The following is a 25,169-nucleotide window of genomic DNA, read 5'->3' on the forward strand; positions in this document are numbered from 1 at the left end:
AGTGTATGTGTTATGAAAGACGCCAGATGCTTCTACAGGGGGTAGCGGCTTAAAAATGATGAGGGGGCACAAAGCCAATACCAGGGTGATGCCTCTCTGGTTGGGAAGAGCTAGGGAAACCGATTGTGTTGTGGAATAACTGAAAAGAAAGATGGAGCAGGAGAAGATTGTGTGGTCTGAAAAGTTGAATAAGAAGAGGAGTGGGACGATTGTGATGGTGAGTCGAGGTGATTGGGTGTTGGAGAGAAGGGTGTTGTGAGGAAGAAAGGAGAAGGGTGTTGTGAGGAAGAAAGGAGAAGCCCTGTACTCTGAGCCAGCACAGGTGGAAAAGGTCATAGAGGGTGGTGTTAGAGTAAATGGAGGTCAAGTATGGAATTTGCTGTTGTGAGAGGGTGGAGATGCTAAAAGAAAAAGGGAGATGTGTTGTAATGGCTTTGGCAACCCAGGGTGGAACATGAGGGCATCACAGCTGGTTGAAGGATGGAATCCCTGTGTGGAATGTTTAGGGGCAAACCAAGCCCTGGGTTCCAAAGGAGTCAGTTGAGCCATGGCGTTGGAGGTGTTGGGGGCTTGCTGCTCCGTAACTTAATAAAATCCGTTACAGCTTACATCAGTGTCCAAGTGATCTTCGTATTAGCCGACTTTGGCTTCTCAGACTCTGCATGTCTCTGTATCTGGACGGCAGCGTCTCTCTCTGGCATTCACCTCTTCTGCGCCACAGCTGGCTTCGCTGCTCAGCGTGGCTCCACCCCGCGCTGACATACTTGCCTCAGAGTCTCACCTCTGCTTATGGTTTCTCCTCCCCCACTCAGGGCTCATTGATCCTTTATTCTCGTTCCTGTAGGGAGTTCTCCAGATTCATTACAGCACACACACACAACTGGTACCACTCTCTCTCTCTCAAATATCACATCTGCACTCTGCGCCAATTCTGCAATGAACTCTCCAGCACTCTTTTCCGTGGTCCATCATCCGCATGGTCTTTCGGTCCACCTGAACACCACCTGACCTCACCCTTGTTGTGCTTTTGATTCCGTCTCCCCTTTCTCCTTCCATTCGCTGCAGCAATCACATGGCTCTAGGAATGAGTCTGTGCCTGTCCTTTCCCCAACAGCTGGGTTACCAAGTGAGAGGCTTTAAAAACCCCTCACCTGTCACAAGCACGGTTTTGGACAATAGTCTCTGATGGTGTATCAGCCAGGAGCTCAGGTGGCTCGTTCTCAATGTGGCGTTGGTGAGGTTTGTTGTCAATGCGGTTTAGGGAGGGTTTCTGTCTCGTCAATCTCAATTTGTTTTGCGCTTACCCAGCATTTGTCTCTGATATGTCTGGAGCTGGTGAGTTGGGTGTTGGGTGTCTCATTTCTGTTTTGCATAGAAATTCCCAGTCCCTTCTCTGTCTCTGTTTGATTCTGTTCTCCTGGTCCCGGTCCGGGTTTTCTTAGTTGCTCCGAGTTGCATTCTGTGAGTTGGAGTCCTACAACAACAAAAAAAAGGGTGAACGCCAGCCAGCATATGTACTGAGAAGCTTTGGGTGATAGAGTGGTAGCATTGGTGACATTCGTGGCACATAGGATGTTTTCAGGGACTTCCCCCATCTCCCCCGACAGGGTCATGACACTGATCCTGTCACGTTAGATAAGGTGCCCTAATGTACCTTTCCACAGGAACCTCATCTGGACCAGGACCTTTTTTTGGCTTTTTGCACAGAAACCGCTGCTGAAACTTCTTTAAGTGAGATAGAAAAGGTAGAATCATTCTTGGTTAAGCCCATAGGAGTTGGGGAATCCCATAGACACAATTCCTTTTTTGTTCTTTATAAATACTACTAAAATGTTGATAAAATCCAAATTCAGGAATGCAAGCCTTGTAAAATGTAGGATCAGAATTATAGCCATTGGATTCTAGTTCCAAAAAGTATTTCTAATGTTTTTTTTATCAGAATTAATTAATAAAAGCTTCCCAGTTTTGCTAATTCTTTATATTCACATGGCGATTATGTGTTTTCCTGCTCATTGCTTTCAGTATTATCCTTAAACAAGCTCAGGAGCCTTCTCTCGTACTGTCTACAACACTCTCTATCATACCAAGGTTCCCCATTCACTACATTATAATCAGTATGTGCTCGAGGTTTGGAAACAATCAAAAATAGAATCAAAAATTGTTGGAAACTGGTCTCGAATAATACAAAAAAAGGTAGCAGGCGCCCCTCTCTAGAAAGAACATGGCATGATAACCTGTTCTGTGGTTCTTTCCCTCTTTGAGAGTCCACATCCATTGCTTTTTGCTCAATGTACTTTTCACAAAGGAGAAATGTCAATTTGCATATCAGTCTTTGTCCCGCCCACAAGAGTCTAGAATATTATGCAGTGTTTTAGGTGGAGGCCCAAATATTAAATCCAAAATTGACAAAAGCTTGGCACACATTTTCGGAAGTGTGTTATCTCTCTTTGCGCAACGCTTAATGTTGAGATCAAAGGAACGTGATCGCTTTCAAGCCGTTTCACCATTTCAAAAGATTTTGTAGCATACCATAGATATTAATTAATATGTAATCAATGTACTACAATAGCCTACACATCTATAAACAGTAAAGGCAGGAATGTTGGCCTTCAGGTATCCATTCAAAGCTCTAAAAGCAGCCCTGTTCCACAATTGGGAAACTTCAAGAGCAAAACGGTTTTCTGATTTAGGTTACACTGATTATCCTCCCATTGTTTCCATACATTTCAGACTACATTTCAAGAATGGTCCTCCAGTTTCAGCAAAGTATTAATGCCAGAGGGACCCCGCGGTGTGTTATGCATATTAATAATCAGAAGGTGAGACCCGATTAGTAATTCTAATGCAATAGTCAGAATGAAAGACAATCGTTTTCCGAACAAGTTCACCCCAAACCATGTTGTCTGGAACTGCGCTGGGTAGACCCACTCTTTCCTTTGAAAGCCAGATCCTGCAACAGATAAGAAGTCCATGGCCCCGGTTTCCTGAACGCACGGATTGTCACAACTTCTAACAAAATCCAGGCAACTAAAATTTGAAGAATGAACTGATGGATGACAGGAATTGGACAGGTTTTGCAAATAGTGAGGTAAAGGCCATATGTGGATGGATGATGCTTTTCGTAGAAGGGTTCTGCTAAGGTATTGTTGGCTAATTATAAATTAATAAAATCTTTATGGTCATTACGAGGGTCTAGATGTGTGATACCTTTATTCTGTCGTCTCATATGATCGAACAACCTTTTGTGTGCCTGATAAAATGCATACATTTATTTAATACAGCGTCACCTTTTTCTTCAATTATGTTGATTTAGCTCCAGGACATTTGTCCTATAAAACCATCTCTTTGAACAAGCACGTATTGTATGCCACTGGGGAAAAGAAGAAAAACAATTGCCTTCCATGTGCCTCATTGGAGGTGCTGGTCTTGCAAGAATAGTAGAAGAGGTGGGGGTGAAAGTAAAGCCTTTCTTTGGGTGTTTAGAGTAGGCATAATGCTCTGTCACTGTGCTGACCAATTGGATTATATTGTCATTCCCAGAAACAATAGTTAACACTGACCCTGAAGTACCTGTTCCTGGTTTCATCACATTTACAGCTTGAAATTGTTTGTGACTTATAATGGATTTAACAGATCTATTAGAATCCTCCCAAGCTAAATTCGTAGTAATGTTAGTTAGGACCTTTTTTGTTTCAGGATATATTAATCATTCAGCATGGCTTTGATCTCGACCATATTTGATTGCCTCCTTCAAGCTCATGTCGCTTGTAAAGAAATTAAATTGGCATGGAGTGGGGTGACAATTCCAGTGTGAGCATTAGTGAACATCGTAGTATTCGTATAATTCAAAGCCTGGGATTGAAGCGTGCTACCCACAGATTGGCCTGAGAGCCATCATGTGATTCCTGTTTAATTGTAATGGGCGATGTAAGCAATATGTGATAAATGGAGTCATCATTGTTCTTAGACAGGGTATATACATAATATTTTAGCAATATGTCGACAACATATTGCTTGTTGAAACCAGCTCATTTACCAGAAACTCCTCACTGGTACTATTAACAAATTCTACCCCTAATTAAGGTGGACTTGGGGGAATGTAGAGCCATTGTTTCATTAGTAAAGGGAGAGCAGTGAACCTGTTCTGGAATTTTAAAGTTTGTCTTGACCACTTGATGGTCCTTTCTTGGTTGTTCGAATTTCACTAGAGGGCACTCCTTCTCAGCTCTCCTTGTGTTGGCAGCTGTGACACTTTTTGTGTGATCTCACTTTGAGAGATGTGCCGATTCAAATAGTTTAGGGTAGCACTATGTGTCACTTTCTTTTTTTAAATGTTTTAGTTCTATTTGAACTTTTCACAAATTTATAAAATTTATCAAAAGAGTGAAACAAAATATACATTATGAAATCATCAACATAAATACATACCAATAAGCTCTAGCAGTAAAATAAACAATATTAAAACATTTAGGGGGTAATTCATGGATTATTTGCGCATTCTGCCCGCAAATCCCCATTTGTTAAACAGGGATTTGCGGGCAGAATGGTGCACAAATCCTGTTTTTTTTCGGCGCAAATAATCCATGAATTACCCCCTAAATCCATAAATTCATATTTCAAATCGCCATTAAAAGCTCATGCTAAAAAAACAAAAATATCCCTCTGTGCATGCCTGTTGTTGGAACCTGAAGGGAAGTCGTTGCTAATGTTACTAAGCACATTTTCAAACTCAACTATCATATAATTAACTTCTTTAATAGGCTCCACAATGACCATGGATCACAACAGGAGATAACGCGGTTGTTGCTTTCCTTTGTCATTGTCACAAACAATGGCAAAAGCACAAGCCAAATATATGAAATGGAAACCAATTGCACTTAAAAAAAAAACTTTTAAATCCTTTTACATCGCTTGCTGCACTTGACACATAATACTAATAAATTAAATAAATTAAAAAATAACAAATAATGAACATCAAAATCCAAGCAGACCCAGGCCCACACTTGAACTCTTATTCAAACTCTGTTATTCAGGTTAGTCCAATAAAAAGGAAGTGACCATGTGCTCCATTATACCACTGTTCCACTAGTCCAAGAAACTATAAACCCAAGTTTTAAAAATCTTCTAATTCTAAGGTCCAGGGCTGTCACAGGGTTGGTGAGTCTCGGGGCAAAAAATGTGGTGGGGTCCCCTTAATATTTTTTCACTGGGTCAAGAGCAGCATCTCAAACCGCAGACACGAGAAATCTCCCCTTGAGTTTATGGATGTACTAACCCAAATATGGTTCATTATTATGACTGCAGTTCAACTAAGCAAAGTCAGGTTTGGAATTAGTTGACTGCAATTCAACTAAGCAAAGTCGGGTTTCTCTACTGAAGAAAGGTTTAATCCAGACTACGTTTTGTATCTTATGCGTAAATATATATGACAGCATGCATTGCATGACGCCAGCATTATGGCCCCATGCCTCTGTGTGCACGTTAATACACACATTATACACAGACATTCTACACAGACAAAGGTAGGGGATGTTCAGTGGCGGCTGGGGAATTTTTGAATTGGAGGCGCATAAATGTTTGGTGAGGGAGCCCGAACCGAACAAGAACAAAGTCCCCCTGAGAATGTTTTTGAAATAGTGTGTTAAAATGGTGCATTTTACAGCACTTTCTGTGAAAGATTTGGTAAAAGGACGTACAGTTTGCAATCAGTTTTCCATGGTAGCATATGAAAAATCTCAATCAATGCAATTGCCTTAACATATGCCAGTATAAAAAACATGTTCATGCTGACTGTGCCCATACACGTCTATGCAGAATGCACCAATGTGTGCCAGTATTACCATATAAGGACACCCAGGAGTAAAAAATACCATGCCACAGAATGAAAGTCTATACACTGGCTACACCAACATAGGCCAGTGCACCACATAATCGCACATACGTGTGCTTTTACCCTTCATGTCCAGTGCAAAAATGCCATGAAACACTGATATATGGCCAGACTGGAGACACCAATGTAAGCCAATCTAGCCACTAATAACACTCATCATGATTGATTTACACTTGATGTCAAGCTAAAAATGCCATGCCCCATTAAGAAAGCAAATGCAGACTGGCACTACTAATGTAGGCCAGACTATTCATGTAATAGCACTCCTCGTGTTTGTTTTACCCTTGATGCCAAGTAAAAAATGCCATGCTGATTAAGAAAGTATACACAGACTGTCAATAGAAGTGCCAGTCTGCATATACTTTCTTAATATGGCATGGCATTTTTTTTATTTGGCATCAAGGGTAAACCAAATTAAAGTGTAATTATGTGACTAGACTGGTGTACAATAACAGTTATGTTTGCAATACTGTGCATCAAAGGAAAAGCAAAAAAAGGATGCCATGCCTGCAACTGCTAAATTTAAGGGTGGACGCTGGCACACACAGCTCCCATACAACACTTTAACCCACGCATTCACATATCATTCAAACAACACCTTGCATTTACACATACATTAAAACAAGCACACCAACATGTATGCACACATACGTGCATACATTTAATTAGAAAAATGCCTTACCTGCTCGCACCATCCAGACGCACTGCTCCACCATAGAGGACCGAATGGCCCTCCTCTCCACAACATGAACACACCTACTGACAGGAGCGGAATTCTGTCCTGTCAGTCAGCATGCCTACGTTGTTAGAGCAATAATGAAAGGCAGCAGGGCCAGAGCCCCGCCGGCCTATCATTATCGTGTACTATGTTTGTTTAGTTTAGTTTGTTTATTTATAGAGCGCGACCGAACCCTCAGGTAGCTGGGCGCATAATCATGTGGACAACATACTTACATATCGTTACGTGACACAAAAGGAAAAAAAGAAAAGGTGCATACATTCAATGTTACAATAAGAGTAGCAAATACAGTAGAGCATGAGGACCGAGTTACATGGTGGTCCTTTTCAGGAGGTGGTAAGTCATGCAGTATAAGTTGATAGAATTAGTTGGAGAGCCAGGATTTCACCATGGCTCTAAATGGCCAGAAGGAAGCTTCCGATCTGATAGCGAGAGGGAGGGTATTCCAGCTTTGAGCTGCCAAAACAGGGAAACTGGAACCTCCTGCTGTTTTTAGGTTAAATTTGGGGATCTTTAGTTGGTGCAGATAGGGGGTTCTGGTAGGTCTGGAAGTGCTGTGTCTGGTGAATTTGTTAGATAGTGTGGGGCAGTCGGAGACAGGCACTTACTTGTAATGACCAGGGTTCTTAACTTAATTCTGTCGCGGATAGGGAGCCAGTAGGCTTCTTTGCTGGCTCTGGAGATGTAGGCCGTACGTGGGAAGTTAAGAGCGCATCTTAAGGCATTCTTTTGTATAATCTGGAGTCTGTTGAGACTTTTTGTTGTGGTGCCCAGGAAGAGTGTGTTACAGTAGTCTAGTTTAGACAGTATCAACACTCTAGCTAAGGTGAGACAGCTGGAGGAGGATAGAAAGGGTCTACAGACATTGATGAGTTTATTGGTGTAGGTGGTAGATGAGATGGTGGCATTTATTTATTTCAGTGAGAGAGTGGAATCAAGATACACACCTAATGTTTTGACCTCTTTGGATACTTTTATAGTGTTGCCATCAATGGTGAAGGATTGGTACCTGGAGTCCAATTTATTTAGACGGGCCTGGGATCCTACGATAAGCAGTTCCGTCTTATCGTCATTGAGGCAAAGACTATGTGTGGCCATCCAGGCTTGAATTTCTAGGTATATTTTGTTTAGCTTTGCAACATCTTCTTCATAGAAACCAGTGAGTGTGATGAGGACCTGGGTGTCATCAGCGTAATTGGTGTAGCTGACACCCAGATTGTCAAGACGGTCAAAGAGAAGCTTAGTGAAGATGTTGTAAAGTGTGGGAGAGATACAGGAACCTTGGGGGACTCCACATTGGATTGGGATAGGGTCAGCGGCCGCTGAAGGGGCGAAGACCCTAGTCGACCTGTCAGACAGAAATGACTGAATCCAATTGGTGGCATTCTGGGAGAATGTGGCAGCCGAAGAGAGGTGTTGAGTAAGGATCTGGTGGTCAACCAGATCAAAGGCAGCGGAGTGATCCAACAGGAGCAAAATGGCCAGATTGCCCTTGTCTTTGGCTTCATCCATTTGGATTTTTAGATCCAGGAGGGCGGTTTCTGTCCCTTGCCTAGGTCTAAAGCCGGATTGTCGCAGGCCTAGGAGGTTATTTTCTTCCAAATATTGTTGTATTTGGAGATAGGCTACTCTGTCTAATATTTTGAAGAGAAAGGGGACTGTAGTGATAGGTCTGTAATTTGTGGGAGTGTTGGGGTCTAGGTTAGGTTTTTTGAGAAGGGGGAGGACCCACGCTTCTTTGAGGTTATTGGGGACCACTGAGTTCTTGAAGGAAGAATTGATCAGTGAAGTAATGAGGGGGGCTAAGTCTTTGACTCCGTCCTTGATGACGGATGCGGGGCACAAGTCGCCTTTACAATTAGATGGTTTAAGGCTAGCGATTATCTTAATTACTTCCTCCTCAGTGACTGGGGAGCAGTGAAAAGGTGGGCAGTTGGGAGAGGTGCGGTCTATTTTGCTATTGAGGTTGTTTTTAGCGGCAAGGTTGGCTTTTTTGGCTTCAATCTTAGCTTGTAGAAAGGCGATTTTGTAAGAGAGGGCTTGCTGGATATTGTTACAGTAGGCCTTGTGCTTAGTTCAGCTCTCTGTAGGTGGTAGCGGTGATTCAAGTTCTCTTAATATAGAGAATCATTCTTTTGTGCCAGATTTAGCATTGAGTATTCTCGTGTTGTAAATCTCTTTTTTGGCGTTTTAGATAGCAGATTCGTAGGTGGAGGCAGCTGTAGAGAAATTGTCTTTAGTGGAAGGAGAAGGAGCTTTTCTCCAGCTAGATTCAGCAGCTCTTTTGATGTTACGGAGAGCCTATAGTTCTGCTGAGAACCATTTGTTGGTATGGGCCATGGGTTTGGATTTACGTTGTTTGAGAGGAGCTATCTGGTTGAGGGCTAGTTCCATCGTGTCGTTGTACAGGTCAACCAAGGTGGCGAGGTTGTCATTCTGGATAGGGAGGTTGGCTTTGGAGATAGGCGTGAGGCGAGGTCTAAGGTTTTCTATAGTGATGTTGCGATTGTTTCTGGAGATTATTTGATGTGTCCTGGGGGGAGGTGTCGTTTTGGGAGCAGTTCTGGGTAATGAGAAGGTGATAAGGTGATGGTCGGTCCATGCACATGGTGTGATGTGTGTTAGGGATAGGTTACAGTTAGCGTCTGCTAGCCAGTCTAGTGATCTTCCTTTAGTGTGTGTTGGCTTGTTAATGTGTTGAGTGAGGCCTACGTGGGGAATGGTGTCATTCAGAGATGTAGCATGATTGTTGTTAGGGTCATTAAGTCCCAGGTTGAAATCATCCATGATGATAATTTGTGAATTAGGTTTAGTGTTAGTGGTGAGTAAGAGAGAGATATCCTCTTCAAAAGTGGATAGTGGGCCTGGTGGTCTGTGTAAGATGGTAGAAGTATGGTTTGGGTGTTCGATAATGGGAGTTTGATAGATAGGAGTTCAGCTGAGGGAAAGGTTGTGTTAGATGCTTCTCTGATGTTAAGGTCTGATTTAGCAATGATCGCCACGCCTCCTCCTATACCATTTTTCCTGCCGGCACGGATGATGTTATAGTTATCAGGGATGGTTAATGCTAAGGTGGGACCAGTGGCTTTGTGGATCCATGTCTCAGTGATGGCGATGAAGTCAAGGTGGTTAGAGGAGATAATGTCAGCCACATCTGTGGCGTGGGCTACCAAGGAGCGGGCATTGATGAGAGCACCCTTAATGGGAGTGTGGGTAGGGTTAGCTTTAGGTTGTGGCAGTGTGTGTGATATGCTGCAGTTTTGACTGATTGTGGGGTTGATGTGTCGTGTCTGTTGAATGGGATTCATAGTCTGGCTGGTGATCGAACTAGCAGGTTTCTAGTTAGGCCTAGTGCGGAGGCTCAGTCTGTCATTTCTGAGCATGATGGTGAGACTACGCTTTGGTTGGTGGTGGTGGTTGGTGGAGCAAGGCGAGAACCTAGTCGTAGGTTTCTTAGTGGAGTAGGGCATGGTATGAGAGGTGTGGGTGGACGAGCGAATCTATTTATCCATTCCAATGGGGATAGAGGTTCTGGGTAGAGGGGGGTAATCATGTTGGTGCAATTCTGAGGTGAGATATTGTGGAGTAAGGGGAGAAGTGTTGCCATGGTCAATGTGGCTCCTCTTAGAGTTGCCATCATAGGAGGTAAGGCTCCGAGGTTGCTAGGCAGTCACAGGGTGCAAGTGGCTGGCAGTTACTAGATAAGAGTGAACACTAAGAGTGACTGCAAGAGTCGGGTGTGGTTGCAAATGTTATGTGTAGACAGCAAAAAAGGGCTGCACATGCTAGATAAGGTCAACACAATAGTCTACAAAAGCGAGTATAGGTTACGAGGTGGCCTGCACGTGCTAGAAAAGGTCAACACAATAGGCTACAAAATCGAGTATAGGTTACCAGGTGGGCTACACATGCTAGATAAGGTCAACACAATAGGCTACAAAAGCGAGTATAGGTTACCAGGTGGGCTGCACATGCTAGATAAGGTCAAGACAATAGGCTACAAAAGCGAGTATAGGTTACCAGGTGGGCTGCACGTGCTAGATAAGGTCAACACAACAGGCTACAAAAAGCGAGTATAGGTTACCAGGTGGGCTGCACATGGTACACAAGCTACATATGGACAACACAATGGGTAGCAGATTCAGGTCTGGGTGTAGACCACCAATAGTGCTGTGTGCAATAAGAGTTATAATGTTGTTTGGCTCAGAAGGTGATCCAGCAAATGGTGGGGCACAGTACCTTTGGTTGGCGCCGCTGGGGAAGGGGCCTCAGTTGGGCAGGGGTTCTGGCGGAAGGCTGGGAAGGCCAGCCTGGAGGTGGGCCGGCTCACGCCTCTGGTCGTGGGTTGGTGGCCAAGAAGTGAGCCTCAGCCAATGGGGCGACGGTAGGCAATGCAGCTTCAGGCTGTAGCTGCCGATCTAAAATTAGCAACCGCCATCTTGGAGCGGGTTAAGCCGCGTGTAGGCTGATGGTGGAATAATGATTTCAGGCACATTTGCTTGTGCTTTAAAATGATATGGGCGGCATGTACACTAGCATACATAGGCTAGTGGTGTGGGTGATTACCGTGCTGTAGGCGCTAAGAGTAATCCAGGTCAATGGAGTCACGCTGCAGTCGGGGGAAGTAGCCAGCAGGCTTACCTCATGCAGCTGGTGCAGGATGGGTGAGCGAGGCTGCTCCTGCAGCACACCGGAGCTCCAGCTCCAACGCTGATCAATGGATCAATGATCAATTGCTGAGCTCAAAGGACTCCACATACAAACAAAATAAATGCATAGCGCGGGACACGCCCTTGCTCAGATGCAGGCAGCACAGTCTCCACTGCAAATAGAGCACACAGGTGGACTGTGCTGCCTGCCTATAATAGCACGGCAGCAGTAATCATGCCCATACTGAGTGTGAGGCCTGGAGCAGTGTTCCCCCTTTGACGACCCACCATCCCACACCTGTGGTGAAGCTGCTAAGATCTAAGGAATCAAAGCCCCAAAGGAGCCCCAAGCCTCCCACTGACAAGGCCTGCACGAGGGCTAGTTTTGATCTAGCAATAGTACTTGTTGAATGGTAGGTAATGGTAGGTAAAAGCTAACGGTTAAAAATTAACAATTGAAAAATTACAAGCAAAAAATTTTAAAAGTTTAAAGACCGGTTAAGATCACAAATGTGTTCTTGAGTGTTGAAGGAATACTGGGAGCAGGAGAAAAGGTGGCAACGAAAATAATTAATCCGTTACAATGTAGTCCGATGGGGCAGTCAGATCTTGACATGATGTGAGCGGCATAAGTAGCCTATCATGTGTGTCCTCTCCGGAATGAGTTATTGCAGGTGAACGATTGATAAGTGAGCAACTGAGGATGTAAAACTCTAGACCCTTAGAGTCTTCTAAGACAGTTGGGTCCATGCCAGGGGTGTTTAGATCACTGCCACCAATCTCTCTTACTCTGTGCCTCTCATCGTATGTTCTCAGTGGAACTCACTCCTCACTGTGCAGTACAGACCGTCGTGACCATTGTGAACAACAGCAGAGAAGCAGCGTCAAAAATGACTTACTCGAGTCCCTCCTGAACCTGCCTGGTATGGCTTCCCGGTATTTCCTGGACTGCTCCGCCTGTCTCCACCCTAACACTTCACCCCTGCTTCACTTACAGAGGCATTTTCATTATGCAGGGGGCACACAGAATCACTCTGACCTGATGATGCATCCACAGGGTCCTAGAGACTGCCCTGATTGATGTCCCCTTGCTGTTATTTTCCACAGCAAACAAAGCACAGGGAAAGAGTTTGTCCCAATATTTCTCATCATTGCCACTAACGTCCTGATTGTTGGTGGCAGAGGATGGGTTTATAAAAGTCAGGCTGTACCTCTCAGCCAGTTCATCCATTTGTGTCTGATATTTGAAGATGCAAAGAACTTTTAGCATGAAACAGCTCCTCAATCTCTTCCCTGAGCTTGGATGTAAAGTGGTACCCTGGTAAGTTAGAATCTCCCTAAGAAATCCTACTTGGGCGAAATACAGTACTAAGGGCTTCAGGAAATGTTAGGATGGGTTCGCCCTGAGAGGGAAGGCTTCACGATACCTGGTTATGTAGCCCACTCATGATCAAGATACACCAGTTTTCTGCTCCATAAGGGTTTTAGGGGCCCCGTTAACTCTATCACGATGTGCGAAATGGGAACATTGATAATGGGCAAACATCGTAGGGGAGCTCAGGGAATGTCTTGCTAGGTTTTCTAACATATGGCACAACTAGTGCAGTATTCTTTTAAATGATGGTTAGTGCTGGGCCAGAAGAAGAAGAATTACACATGTTCCTGGGTCTTTGCTAGCCCTTACTGACCCGCAGTTAGGTTTTAGGTTATGCTGAAAAGTTGTATTGCTGTGCCAAATCACAGCCAATAGCAGAGAGCGGCTTTGCTGACCTCAAAATTGGCATAGTGTTCCAGTGCATAGACTATAGGAAAAAGGGAAGGGAGTGCGGGTTAGGGGGGGGACGGGGCAAAACAAAGGACAAACAAGGAAAGACAGAAGCTAGTAGGTGAAAAAGAGGAGTGTAATATCTGTGAAAGCTTCCGTGCATGATATTCCAGTAAGCCTGGGACGTAAACGAATTGTGCAGAATATTAAGTTTATTACAAAGGTGTCTGTAGATAAGGGATCATTAACTTGAGGACATGTTTAATATGTGAGTGAGCCTAAGGCATCCCTGTGTAAGTTTGCTGAAACTGTTAACAACCCACAAGTAAAGGACTACATGTCCCAAAATCCTTTGCTCCCCACAGAGGAAAACCCAGACCAGACTCCCAAACCACACTTGTAGATTTTGTCTTTGGAAGATAATGGTGAAGTCTGTGGGTTACCGACAGAAGTGTTTCACCCCATTTCCCCTCCAACGGTGGCAGTCTTGGTTGAGCATGCACCCCTCCCCCATTTCATATCCAGAGTGGCAGGAGGAAACCCAGTCCACACCCATGCAGTTAACGGGCACACAGACCGTTCCCCACTTCATTCCCACACTAACAGGAACATTGGACAGGAGAGAACGCCTGCCTCCCTCACAATTGCCAGCACAAGAGAATAGGACCGCCTCCAGCTGCAGCCTTCACTAAAAGCAAGGGAAAGGCTAACTGCACTGTACCAAACGAAGGAGAATTTCTTTCCCAAACTTAACGCACAGGAGTAATGATTAATACATACCTTGATCTGTTTGACACAGGACATGTGAGGAACTTGAGGGCGTCCTCATTTCATTCTCGCTGAAATCCTCTGCTCAGGTGACCATGGAAGGGCCATCCCTTTTGAATCCTGACCCTGGGGTGAATATGCGAGTGAGGATCACCTGGATAGAGGAGACTTGGGGAGTGGAGAAGGGATGTCCTCAAGTGAGACGCGGTATCCCCCATTTCCATTCCATGATGAATCCTCTGTCCCAGCAGCCTTTATGGGATATTGTTACCCTTTTCCCCTTTTCTCCTTCCAGGATGATCATATAACATGCAATCCATATGGTGACACTAGGAAAAAAGGGAATAGGGGGGTGTCGGGGAGCAAGGCATGGTATCCCCCTGGTCCTCATAATAACCAACCTTACCCTCCCTTTGTTGGTTATCCATCTTTCCCGCTGTTACATACACCCACTGTCCCACATTCACACTACTTTGAGACTGGGACGAAGAAGAGGCAACTAGGAGTGATGCACACTGCACCCTGTGCACACCACCACTACACCCTGTGCACACCACTCTGGTACTGGGACGAGGAAGAGGACTGTAGAGCAGTACTATGATGGTCAGGCATGTCCCAGTAATAGAAGTAGCTATGGTCAGGCAAAGGACTTGCACCTGCAGCCTATTAGTGGCTCACAGGTGCATATAAAGGGAGGAAAAGAGAAACACAGGGAGATCCAGCTGGGCAGGAGAGTGCAGCAATCCGAGGTGGAGCATGTAGAATATGGGCTGAATAGAATTTTTCAGAATATGCAGAAAAGGACGCAGATGACTGCAGAGAAGCCAGAAAGATGCGAAGGCCAGAGCAGGCCACGAGAGGGTGAAGAACTGTGCAGACCCCTATGCCGTGTGTTCCCTGTTGGGAGTGGGGAACACAGAGACTTCCCCTACGCCGATGACCGCTGCAGGAAAGTCTGGAGGATGTGAGCGCTACTCGCCTGAGCTCCCCGAGAGCAAAAGAGGAGCGAACGAGAATCCAAAACAGAAACCAGGACACCTGGAGGAGCAGCCGCAGACCGGTGAGTGACAGGGAAGGGAGGATCACTCTGGCCGGGGCGCTCCAGGGGCATGGCATGTGTAACGGCAGATGTAGGTCAAGTAAAAAGATCAGACAAATGGGTCTGGAAACCAAATGTGAACTATTTAATACCGAACAAGCTGTCGAGTACATATTGAGTTTTTTTAAATACTTAGATGAGGAAAAGATATAGAAAAATATGAAAATATTGCACAAATGAAAAGAAAGTGATGTGCCTTTTTGAATAGGGTGAATTTAAAGAGACAGCATTTGCGAACAAAGTGAAGCAAGTAAAAAGCAAAACACTATTGGATAGTGGGAAAGCAAGGTGAAATACCACAAAGTAAAGTGTGTGAAAATCACATAGTGATAAAGTCAAAAGGTCAGTAAAAGTGAATCAGAAGAATATGTAGACTTACGACACAGATGCAGCAAGGAAACCTGTGTTGTCAACTAAGTCCTATGAGAAGTGATGAACTGTGTAAAGTGCCAGGGTTTATCGGTTGCATGACCTGTGATGGGTGGACCGTGTCGTCCGACAACTGCACCTAGACCGAGGAACCCTTACTTGTAGTGAACCGAGGAAAGTAAGGAACACGTTGATTTGACTGTGAATTTGAAGCCAGGCGAGCTGCCTACTTGCGGAAGGGAACTCAGACACATTTTGTGTAGAACTGTCTTCAACTTGGGGAAGGGAACCCCAAGGCCATTTTGAGGATCTGTGTTTAACTTGGGGGAAGGGAACCCCAGGGCCATTTTGTGGAACTGTGTTGAACTTTGGGAAGGGGAACCTGAGACCATTTTGTGGATCTGTGTTTAACTTGGGGTAAGGGAACCCCAGGGCCATTTTGTGGAACTGTGTTGAACTTGGGTAAGGGGAACCTGAGACCATTTTGTGGAACTGTGTTGAATTTAGGAAAGGGAGCCGAGAGCAAGGCAGGGACTGGAAGAAGCTTAGAACTTTGGTTTAAACACTGTTTCTTTGGTTTCTGACATCCCTGCACATTTTTTAGCTTTAGTTGTGAGGGCAAGTATAGGTTTTAGACACAGACTTTTAATGTGAACTTACTGACTTGGACTATCCTTAATTGATTTACATAGGGAAATCCCACACCAACATAGGGCAAGTTATGCCTTACACCATCCTGACATTTTAATTAAAACAAATCTTTTGTATGAAGTTGGAATCTGTTGTCTGTTTCTTGCTTCATGGTGCCTTCACAGACACCAAAATGAAATTCGGAGAAGGAAAGCTTCCCAGCCTGAGACAGGGTAACAATCCAGCAGCTCCTCCCCAGCCAGCATCATAAACACACTGAAGTGGGATCCAAGATAGAGCCTCCCCTTTTTAAAGATTCCCGCATGAACTCAGTACTACAAACCATCCTTGGCATGGAGTGTGCCCAGAGTGAGCATGTGACCCCTCTGACCCATGAGCGGAAAGATAGTCAGTCTAATAACTGTAAAAGGGCCAGCTTCCATGACAAAAGTGCAATGATGTGCCGTTTAAGAGAATGAAGATTACAGGAGCAGAGAGGAAGTTTGCTGGATTGGCTGTAAGACTTTGGAGTGGAAGACCAGTTTATAAGACCTAGAGAGGAGAGTAAGCCTGCTGGTTTGACTGTAAGACCTGGAGCGGAAGAATGGATTGCAAGCCCCCCGAGAGGAGGTAGAGACAAAGGCTCTGACCAAGAGGAAGACGGAGCGGGAGGACAGAGAAGTGAAAGACAGGCTCTGGCCAAGAGAAAGGCAGAGCAGAAAAAGGGCAAAGGCCACGGTGAGAGAAGGGACGTAGGCCTTGAAGAGTGAGCAGGGCATTATATCCTTAGGTGTGGACTTGTGAGCAGGGTACTATTACCCAGGGTGTAGATTAGTGAGCAGGGCGCTATACCCTAGGTGCAGACTAGTGCCCTTGACACTATTTCCCTGAGGAAATGACCCAGAGAATGAAACAAGAAGGAGGAGGGGAAGAAAAGAGCAGGTTCTTGCGGACTAACCCCGGAAAGAATAACCTTCTTATGAAGTGTTGGAGAATACTATTAAAAAAAAACATCCTGATATCTTTAATAAAAAAGCATGAACTTGAATATCCTTGTTACATCATTTGTTACAATGTGTGACAACAGGAATACACTTTTCTTTTTTATTAACAAAGTAAGCTCCTTCGTTGTTTTGCCATTCATCCTCAATTATCAGCTTTTCAAAGTCTACCCTCTGGTGTGGGTCATTTACATGAGGGTTTTAGTAAGGTGGGTGGAACCAAAGCCCTTTTTCCCCCCTGGTCCATGGTGGCAAGTTGGGGACCTTCAATATGTAAGGTAGAAATGTGTTTTCAAATTTGCTGGGCAATTGGTGCCCCTTCTCTATGAGGGCAGGGGCCAGGGCTGTTGTTAACTAATCTGACCATAACATTTCTCTTATAATCTCTATCCCTTACCCTAGCTCGCACATCAACACAATGATTTGCCACTAGCCTGGACTTGGGCGCGATCTGTCCGTTCATTCCTGTAGAAATAGGGGTACTTGGCTGGGTAATTACAAGGGTCTTCCACCTGAGGGTACCGCCAAGATCCTGTGATCCAGTCCATGGGCCACCAAGGTAGCTTGATATGAAAGTTGATCTTTGGGAGATGGGGGAGGTTGAGGTACGTTTGAGTGTGAACACCATATCAGGTGCTGAGGAGCCCACATCTAAAACCGTGTATGCCACAGTACACACAGGACAAGATGTGTCAGAACCTTTATTCTTGTTGGCCAAGATAATGGGTATGGTGAACGTCTAATCAGGAAAGGAACCAGAATAAGAAGGATTTCCTTAGTACCAAGTGTGAGAGAAACAGGATAAATGAAATCGAGTGAAAGGTCTATGGAGTTCAATACCTAGCTTAAGAGTAAGCTTTCCTGAGACGCTGCCCAGGACTGTATTTACCAACTCGCACTGTGACATGGAATTCAAAATCCCAACTCACACTTCTGTGTCTTTGTATTTGCCTTTGTCCTGTCAGTCACATGTTTTCCCCTTGTTCTCCTGGAGGAAGAAGTGACCTAGGCACTGCTCTCTGGTTACGTTCTGTATTGTACTCCTCTTGCCCCAACCTTTGTCTGGCTTTTAGATGGGGGGGGGATTCCGGGTAGCAAGCCACCTCCTCCACCCATGAAACCTCCTGCTTCTCAGCAAAAGGCAATCTTTCGGTTCGGCTGGTAGTCCTTCAGCTTCCATCAGATTCCAGGTTAGTGCCCCCAATCTGGCGAATCCGTAACTTTTAACATGAGCTGGCTTAGCCCAGCCTTGGTTCTCAGTTTCTCAGCAGGCTATGTAGCTTGGCCTCTCCCTGTAACCTGGTCTGTTTTAACTTGTGGCCTACCTGTTTTAGCCACCTCTGGTTCTCTCTACACTACCTAGTTGGCCTATTTGGCTTATCCAGATAGTGTTATAATGATAAGCAACCTAACCTCACCCCTAAGACCCTCATATTTATCATAAACAATACAATAATGAGAAGGAAACCTGATCAGGAACAGTGATGTCAGATGACCTTGGCTGGGCCGGAGTAGGGACTTGCACCACTTTCAGGAGCCAGTCTCGCCAAGTTCCTTTTCCATTTATCCATTAGTGTTGTTGCTTGCTGATGCACCTTCTATGCAGAACATGTGGCTAGGAACAGATTGTCCGGACTCTGCGGTACACTTGGGGCTACCCCTCACCTTCTCATAAATTAGTACATTTCCACAATTCTACACCCTTGCAACAGTCTTCCGTTGTTTAAGTGTACAGGCCTTGTGATGCTTTCCCAGTGCCAGAAACTTTACATTTTTCTTCTGGCTCAATAAAAGTGCACACCAAATCCACACTGCCGGGCCCCAAAAAAGCACACACCACCTTGGCATCATTTTGCACTTCCTCCACCATTGGCAGCTCCTCACATCGGCCATGTTTGATGTTACTCATATTAACTCTCTGAACCAAACTTCCCAATTGAATTTAAATTTCCTATCCTTCCAGATTATTAATCAATTAAAAAAAATTAAAACGATCTAACAGAAGACTAAATACTAGCACTCTGTTCTGCAAGCCGCCAGTGTCCTCTCTGAGCAGTAACGGGTCTGGGTGATGGCACCAGCTTGTGAAAGAAACAGAGCCCACGCAATACAATTATGAAGAAAAGAAAGTAACGCAGACAGTGTATTACATTGCAATGTAATCAGGGACAACCCAGCAGCATGGCCCTTTCTAATCTTTCAGCAGCAACATGGCTCCACCTCCAACATCCTCATATCTTTAAGGGACAATAGGATGAGGAGAAGGAAACCTCATCAAAAACAGTGATGTCAGATGGCCTTGGGTAGTCCTGGAAAGATGCCTTGCTTAGCTTCCACGAGCGAGTCGTGCTGAGTCCCTTTTCTATGCCACTGTTTGTTCTGCTGCACCTGCTATGTCGATCATATGACTAAGATTATTCCCATAGTGTTCCGACATAGAGGAAATCTCTGTGATACCTTCTGCATTCCTCACATGTTGCTACATTTCCACCCTCTTACTCCCTTACAATAGTCTCCCAATATTTAATTGTCCAGATCTTGTGATGCTTCTCACCATTTCGACCTTTATGTACAAAATCAGCAATATATACTGAACCAGATGTCTTATGCTGCTCTGGCCTCAGAGCAATGTACCATCAGGTCTAATAACTGAGGTCTAAATGTACCTGCAACCATAGTGGAAACTGTCTCACAATGTTCTTTTTTAGTGTAAATCCATTTCTATGTTAAATGCCCATGTTGAAAGAGAAACGGTTACTCATTCTAGAAATATGGAAAACTTAAAATGGAACACATGATCCCATAGTGCATAATATTATGGAAAGAAATAATTTCGCCAAAGGATCCTGAAGTGGTGGTCGGCAAGTGATGATTTTAAAATTGTTTACCCTGGATTAGGAGTGGGGTCAATTTCAGGTGGGCCTATCACCAGGGGATTTACCTTTTTAAAGGTGTATTTGTAATCAGCAGGAGGTTTGGTATAATGTCTCATCTTGATTCGTGATGACTGGTTATGTTTAAGGTTTGTGCCAGGTAGACTTCAGCCTGTGATGGTTATTTTTGTAAGCTCTAAGTGGAACAAATTGGAATTGTATACTCAATAACTGGGGATGGTGCTTAATTCATTGAAATCTTGGAAAGGATCGTGTGCCTGATGTGGGAAAGGTGCAAGAGAATGGGTGTGGAAATGGAGGTCGTGAGGGGTGATAGGATTGAAGTCTTCATAAAAGAGTTTGGCCTTGGTTCTAAATGTTATGTCGTGTCTTTGCCCCCATTTGGATGAGTGAGGGGTGTTGATGGAGCATATGCTTGTGTAGTTATATGTTCGTATCATGTCAATGATATCCAGCAGGTTGACAAATGTACACGTGGGAAGAACCTTGTCTGTTTGGCAGCGGTAGCAGTAAAGTCTCTGTGCATCATGGTGGTGCCTCTTCCTTTTGTCTCAGCTGTTTTGTGGTTGGTTGGCGCAATTGAGTGGAAACGTGTAGGATGCTGCGCTTCCTTTATTAGGTTAGCCAGATCTTGAAGAGGAAGAATGTGACAGTCATTCCTGGAGGGACAGGTTGAAGCTGACCAGAAGGCTCAAGGGGGAAGGGGAAGCCTCTATTTCCATGAACCAGTCCATGGTGGAGGTCTAAGGTAAACCTTGTACCCTACCCCCAGAGATGCTCTCCCCTTCCAAGCCTAATGTGTAAGGGGTCTGTGGTAAGCGCAACATATTTTAAGTGAGAGCCAAGCAAGAGTGTCCCTGAAGACAGTGTTTTGGGAAATGTAGCATTCGGAATACATGTGTCCATAACCTTATGCAACTAATCAAGCGCGGCACTTGTAAAATGGTGCGCACTGATGGCAGACCACGGAACCGGTGAGCGGCCCGTGAATGCACTTGCATTTCACTTAACCTGCTCATCACAAGTTGGAAACCGGAGAAATCTTGGGTGGTTTAGCAAACAAAATAATGTTTAAGGGCATTCCACAGTGATGGTGAAGGAGACCAGTACACCGAATCAACATGGCAGTGCCACCTGATATCAAGACAGCAGCTACTTTTAAACTCTCTGCCCATGCTTCTCCGGCACAAATAATGTGATTAGTAGGCACATTAACCGGAAAGAGTAGCTGCATATGAAGACCATCAGAAGGAAGAGAAAAAAACGCATGGGGAGGTGCTGGAAATCAAGGTTCCTGACCAATCCTGTGTTCTGGGTATTATCGGGAAATGATTCAACCAATCTCACCCGTTATTGGATCACTTAAGAAGTTAAGACTGTATAAGAGGAGGAGGATGATGTGGGATTTATGAAGGAGAGCTGGTGCACATGCAAAGATGGCGAGAGAACATTCGGAGCAGGTTACTGAAAAAGGCTTCCGAGACTGTGAGGCACAGAGCTTAGAGCTTACTGCGGTCGCTCGCCCAAGTCCTGGCAAATGCCATGGACCCTTGTAGGCTAAGGCAGCTGCTTGCACGGCTGCATGGCGCTATCGTCCAGAGAACCATAAGGAAGGGGTGTTCAACCATAGCCTGTAGTGCGCTCAGCCTAGGAATAGAAGCCTTTGCTGGTGGTTGAGAATAGCATCAGCCTGAAAGGACCCACGCCGGGAGGCGGAGGGTGCTGAAATATTTGTAGAGGACAGATCTGGGATTCAAGTAATGTATATGCACATAGTAACTATTGGCGTCTTAGTAGCTTGAGAACACTCTTAATTACGATTGATCATCTGATCCACATGAAGATAAGTGTTTCCAAAATGTTATAATTTCGAATTACTAAAAAGACAATCTCATAAATCCAGAATTCAGCATCTATCATTTGACCCCACGCGTTTGGCCCTTAATGTATAATTGGAGGTCTGTGAATCTAAGACTTCTAACGGTGGAATCAGTAAACAAATAAGGGAGGAGTGGGTGATCTCCTCTATTATGATTACACCGAGAGCTTTGCCGAAACTCATATGAGCAAGAACACTACTACCTCTGACCACCTTTTTCTGAGTCACATATTGACAAAGTGGCAGCCTGTGCAATGACATCTATATATGGGAAAAGAAGACTTTACGTACCTCTGAATCATAATGACCATTGAAACACTTTGCTTGCGACGTAGGACTGCTTTTATAAAGATGTTTCTTTGCATTGATTTTGACAGGTTCTGAAGAGGAAGACGAATCTCCTGAAGAAAAAGAGGACTCTCCAAAGCCCACTGCATAGCCAACACGAGAGAGGGGGCCACGGCACTGCAGGTGAAATACCCCCCCCCCATGATATAGTTCTTTTCGATTAAATATGTCGGACGGATTAATCCCTTTAATGCCCCTTATCATATCAATGGAAGGATCTCCTTTAGTTTAAATTGTAGTTCCTTGATATTCCTTAACTCAGGCGTGCACGTGGAGAACATTACAGCTGAGAATAAACCACATCCAGGTAAATATATACAATATTGTTTCACCTGATCTGTTTCTAGGACTAATTACCCCTTACAGTACGTAAAATGATATTGGAAGTAACCAAGGCGTGCCGTGACCAAATGGATGAGCGAGACCAAACCTTTGCAAGGTCGCACAGCTTTGTGGTAACTTGCAATATTATGTTTTACATAGGGTAGGGCGCATTTTATTCCTTATAATAAGGGGCCACACAATGGTATCCCCTTTAATACCTGGTCTCTTAGTTACTCTGATATAGGAGATCTATCAGTGGTTCATATATGTAATGAACATAGTAGCTGTTTGGATGATCAAAAAATACCTCTAAGCAGCTTTTAACCAGTATGCACTTGAAAACATTGTTTGGTTTAAAATAAGTGATAAACTACAGATATGGTCTTGCTCTCCTGTGTTAAATTCCAGCATTGCGCAAAATGAACATACTATTATAAACAGTTTCTGAACAATTACTGGATGTAAAGAGTCACAGAAAGGTATTTCGAAGAAAGGAATTTGAAAAGCCAGTTACATTTAAAGTGCAACATTAACAGCTGGATTTCTGATCATGCCTTGTGACGTGCCATCTCCATTATAATCAGTTATTACAGTTGCAGTAATTATGTCATTTTCTTATTACAGGTTAGTAGTGATGTCACAACCAGCCTGTAATATTATTTTCAGGGTGCCATATAGAGATTGCAGGCTGCCATATATTTCATAAGTGTAATAAATAGTTTTCCTCTATCCCACCTTCCCAGATGCACAGAAAACGTGACAGATCCTTCCCCTGCTGAAGAAACCCACACTTGACCCATATGAACTAGCCAATGATCACCCCATAACGCATCTACCCTTTCACGGCAATGTGATTGAGAAGATGGTCGCAATCCAGTTGCCTGAAAGGAGAGTGCTCCTACAGAGACACCAATTGAGTTTCCTACCACAATGCAAATGCAGCACCAAGACAACCACCATCCAAGTTATCAATGATGCTCTACACAACCTCAAAAAAGGTGACCACTGCTTACTCATCCTACTTGACCTCGCTGCCACCGTTGATGCTGTCAACCATGAAGCCCACCTCAACTTCTTTGCTACATGTATGGGCTTCGAAGAAACAGTACTGCAGGCAACATCTGCCCCCTGTCATCTACAGCCTCTAGGTTGAACCGATGGTGGAACTCTGCACCAACACTGACAAAGTTACACCACTACGCAGATGACACACAGCTTTACCTAATCATCAATGACATTCATCAACTCAAGCACTGTCTGTCCATCATCCAAGTTTGTCTACCAAGCGCCTCCCTGTAACACAACCCTGCAATGACCAAATTATTGCTCCTGGTAAATGCCACCAAGCATGTCCAAGTTCAGAATTGGCTTACTGTCGTGAAGATCAGTACTTGCTGTATAAGCACCTAACAAGCACACAATAAATAAATAAATAAGATCGACAGATTAACACCTCAAATCCCACTCACTGCAACATTTCTTGGCTTTACCATCGACTGTGACCTCTCATTCAAAACACACATCGCCAAGCCTAGCCTTCCCAGCTCGTCTGCCACCCCTGAACCCTTACTTGTAACTCGCTGGGTACACGTCCTACATACAGTGCTCCTTTGCTTCCTAGCTACGTTCACACTTTATGAAACCCCATGCATGCATACCGCTCCCTCTAGATGACAATTCCCTTTTCCTTGGCTTTTGTGCAGATCTGCCTCACCTTCCATCATTATAAATAATTGTTCTTTTTGAAAGTTTGTGGTACATGTCATTTGTACTTGGTCCTGCACAGTAATGGATGCTCTGGGAGGCAGAATTCCCTCTTTTAAGCCAGATTTGGTCAACCATTGCTCTTTAACCCAATTTATTTTGGGAAGTGATCAGTCAAAAACAGTCTTTCACAGAGGTCCATGAGTAATTTCTTCTGAACAGGCTTCTTGGGAAGATAGTGACTTTATTTCGATGGTTCACTGGTCACCTGTGATTTACTCAGATGCAAACACACTTCCTAAATGTTTGGCTATCCGTTGATCATCTCTGACCTCACCCACACTGTCTCCTGCATTTGTTTATCAAGGGAGGCAAGTATTGATCAGCAGAAGCTTCAAAAGCCTGAGTACAAGCCATGAAGATCCCTCTGCATTTGCCCATGGGGTGGAGGCAGGAATGCCGCGTCTCCTTGTCATTCAGCATGCACCGTTGTGCCTGCATGCCCTGACTTATTACAAATGCTCCCCTTGTTTTCTTATTTTGGGCCAATTAAAAAGGCCCTGGTTAATTCCTGATACCATGATTTATGCATGTTGAACCAGTTGATTAAAAAAAACTAAAGAAAAAGTGATTGTGCAATAGTACTGTAAGCTAAAAATGAATGCTTTTTACCAGGTGAACAGCATATTCAAGATATGCTCCTGTTACACCAGAGTCCTTTTCGTAATTGTTAGATGAAAGTCATTTCAGTTGTTTGCATTTCAGGTTGTAACTGGGAAATATTAGATGTGAGATCGAGCCTCTCAATGTTTCTTTCGAATACAAGATTGCTGTGAATTTACAGTAGGCATTGTAAGCCTCACATGTGCCCGGCTTTATTTGTACTCCTTGTTTTTTCAAGGATTCAGACATCAGTATTTCGGGAAGCTGTGAGCCAAAAACAGTATTTCAAAAGTGGTAAGCAGGATCTACATACTGACCCGTCTCCCAGGGGCTGTTCCTCTACAGGACCCAGTAAAATTGGAATGGCCCATTAACAAAATAATGCAAAAGCAGAGCTGCAAAAAAGGAAATTAACATTGGTCATCTCAGGGATGTTTTCCTACACCC

The 25,169-nt window shown here is 44.3% G+C and overlaps 1 protein-coding gene across 2 annotated transcripts in view; it reads left to right on the forward strand.

Annotated features, from left to right (window-relative positions):
- The window catches only part of STARD3NL (STARD3 N-terminal like), a 367,995-nt gene that overhangs the window by 321,818 nt on the left and 21,008 nt on the right, over positions 1 to 25,169 (forward strand). For both annotated transcript variants that reach the window (XM_069613274.1, XM_069613273.1), the window contains one exon: positions 22,061 to 22,154. In XM_069613274.1, the coding sequence (XP_069469375.1) occupies positions 22,061 to 22,122 (62 nt within the window). In that variant the 3' untranslated portion in view covers positions 22,123 to 22,154. The remainder of the gene's footprint in view (positions 1 to 22,060; positions 22,155 to 25,169) is intronic.

The sequence above is a fragment of the Ambystoma mexicanum genome, chromosome 5p, assembly GCF_040938575.1.
Source record: "Ambystoma mexicanum isolate Mex_15411 chromosome 5p, UKY_AmexF1_1, whole genome shotgun sequence".
In the NCBI taxonomy this organism is placed as follows: Eukaryota; Metazoa; Chordata; class Amphibia; order Caudata; family Ambystomatidae; genus Ambystoma; species Ambystoma mexicanum.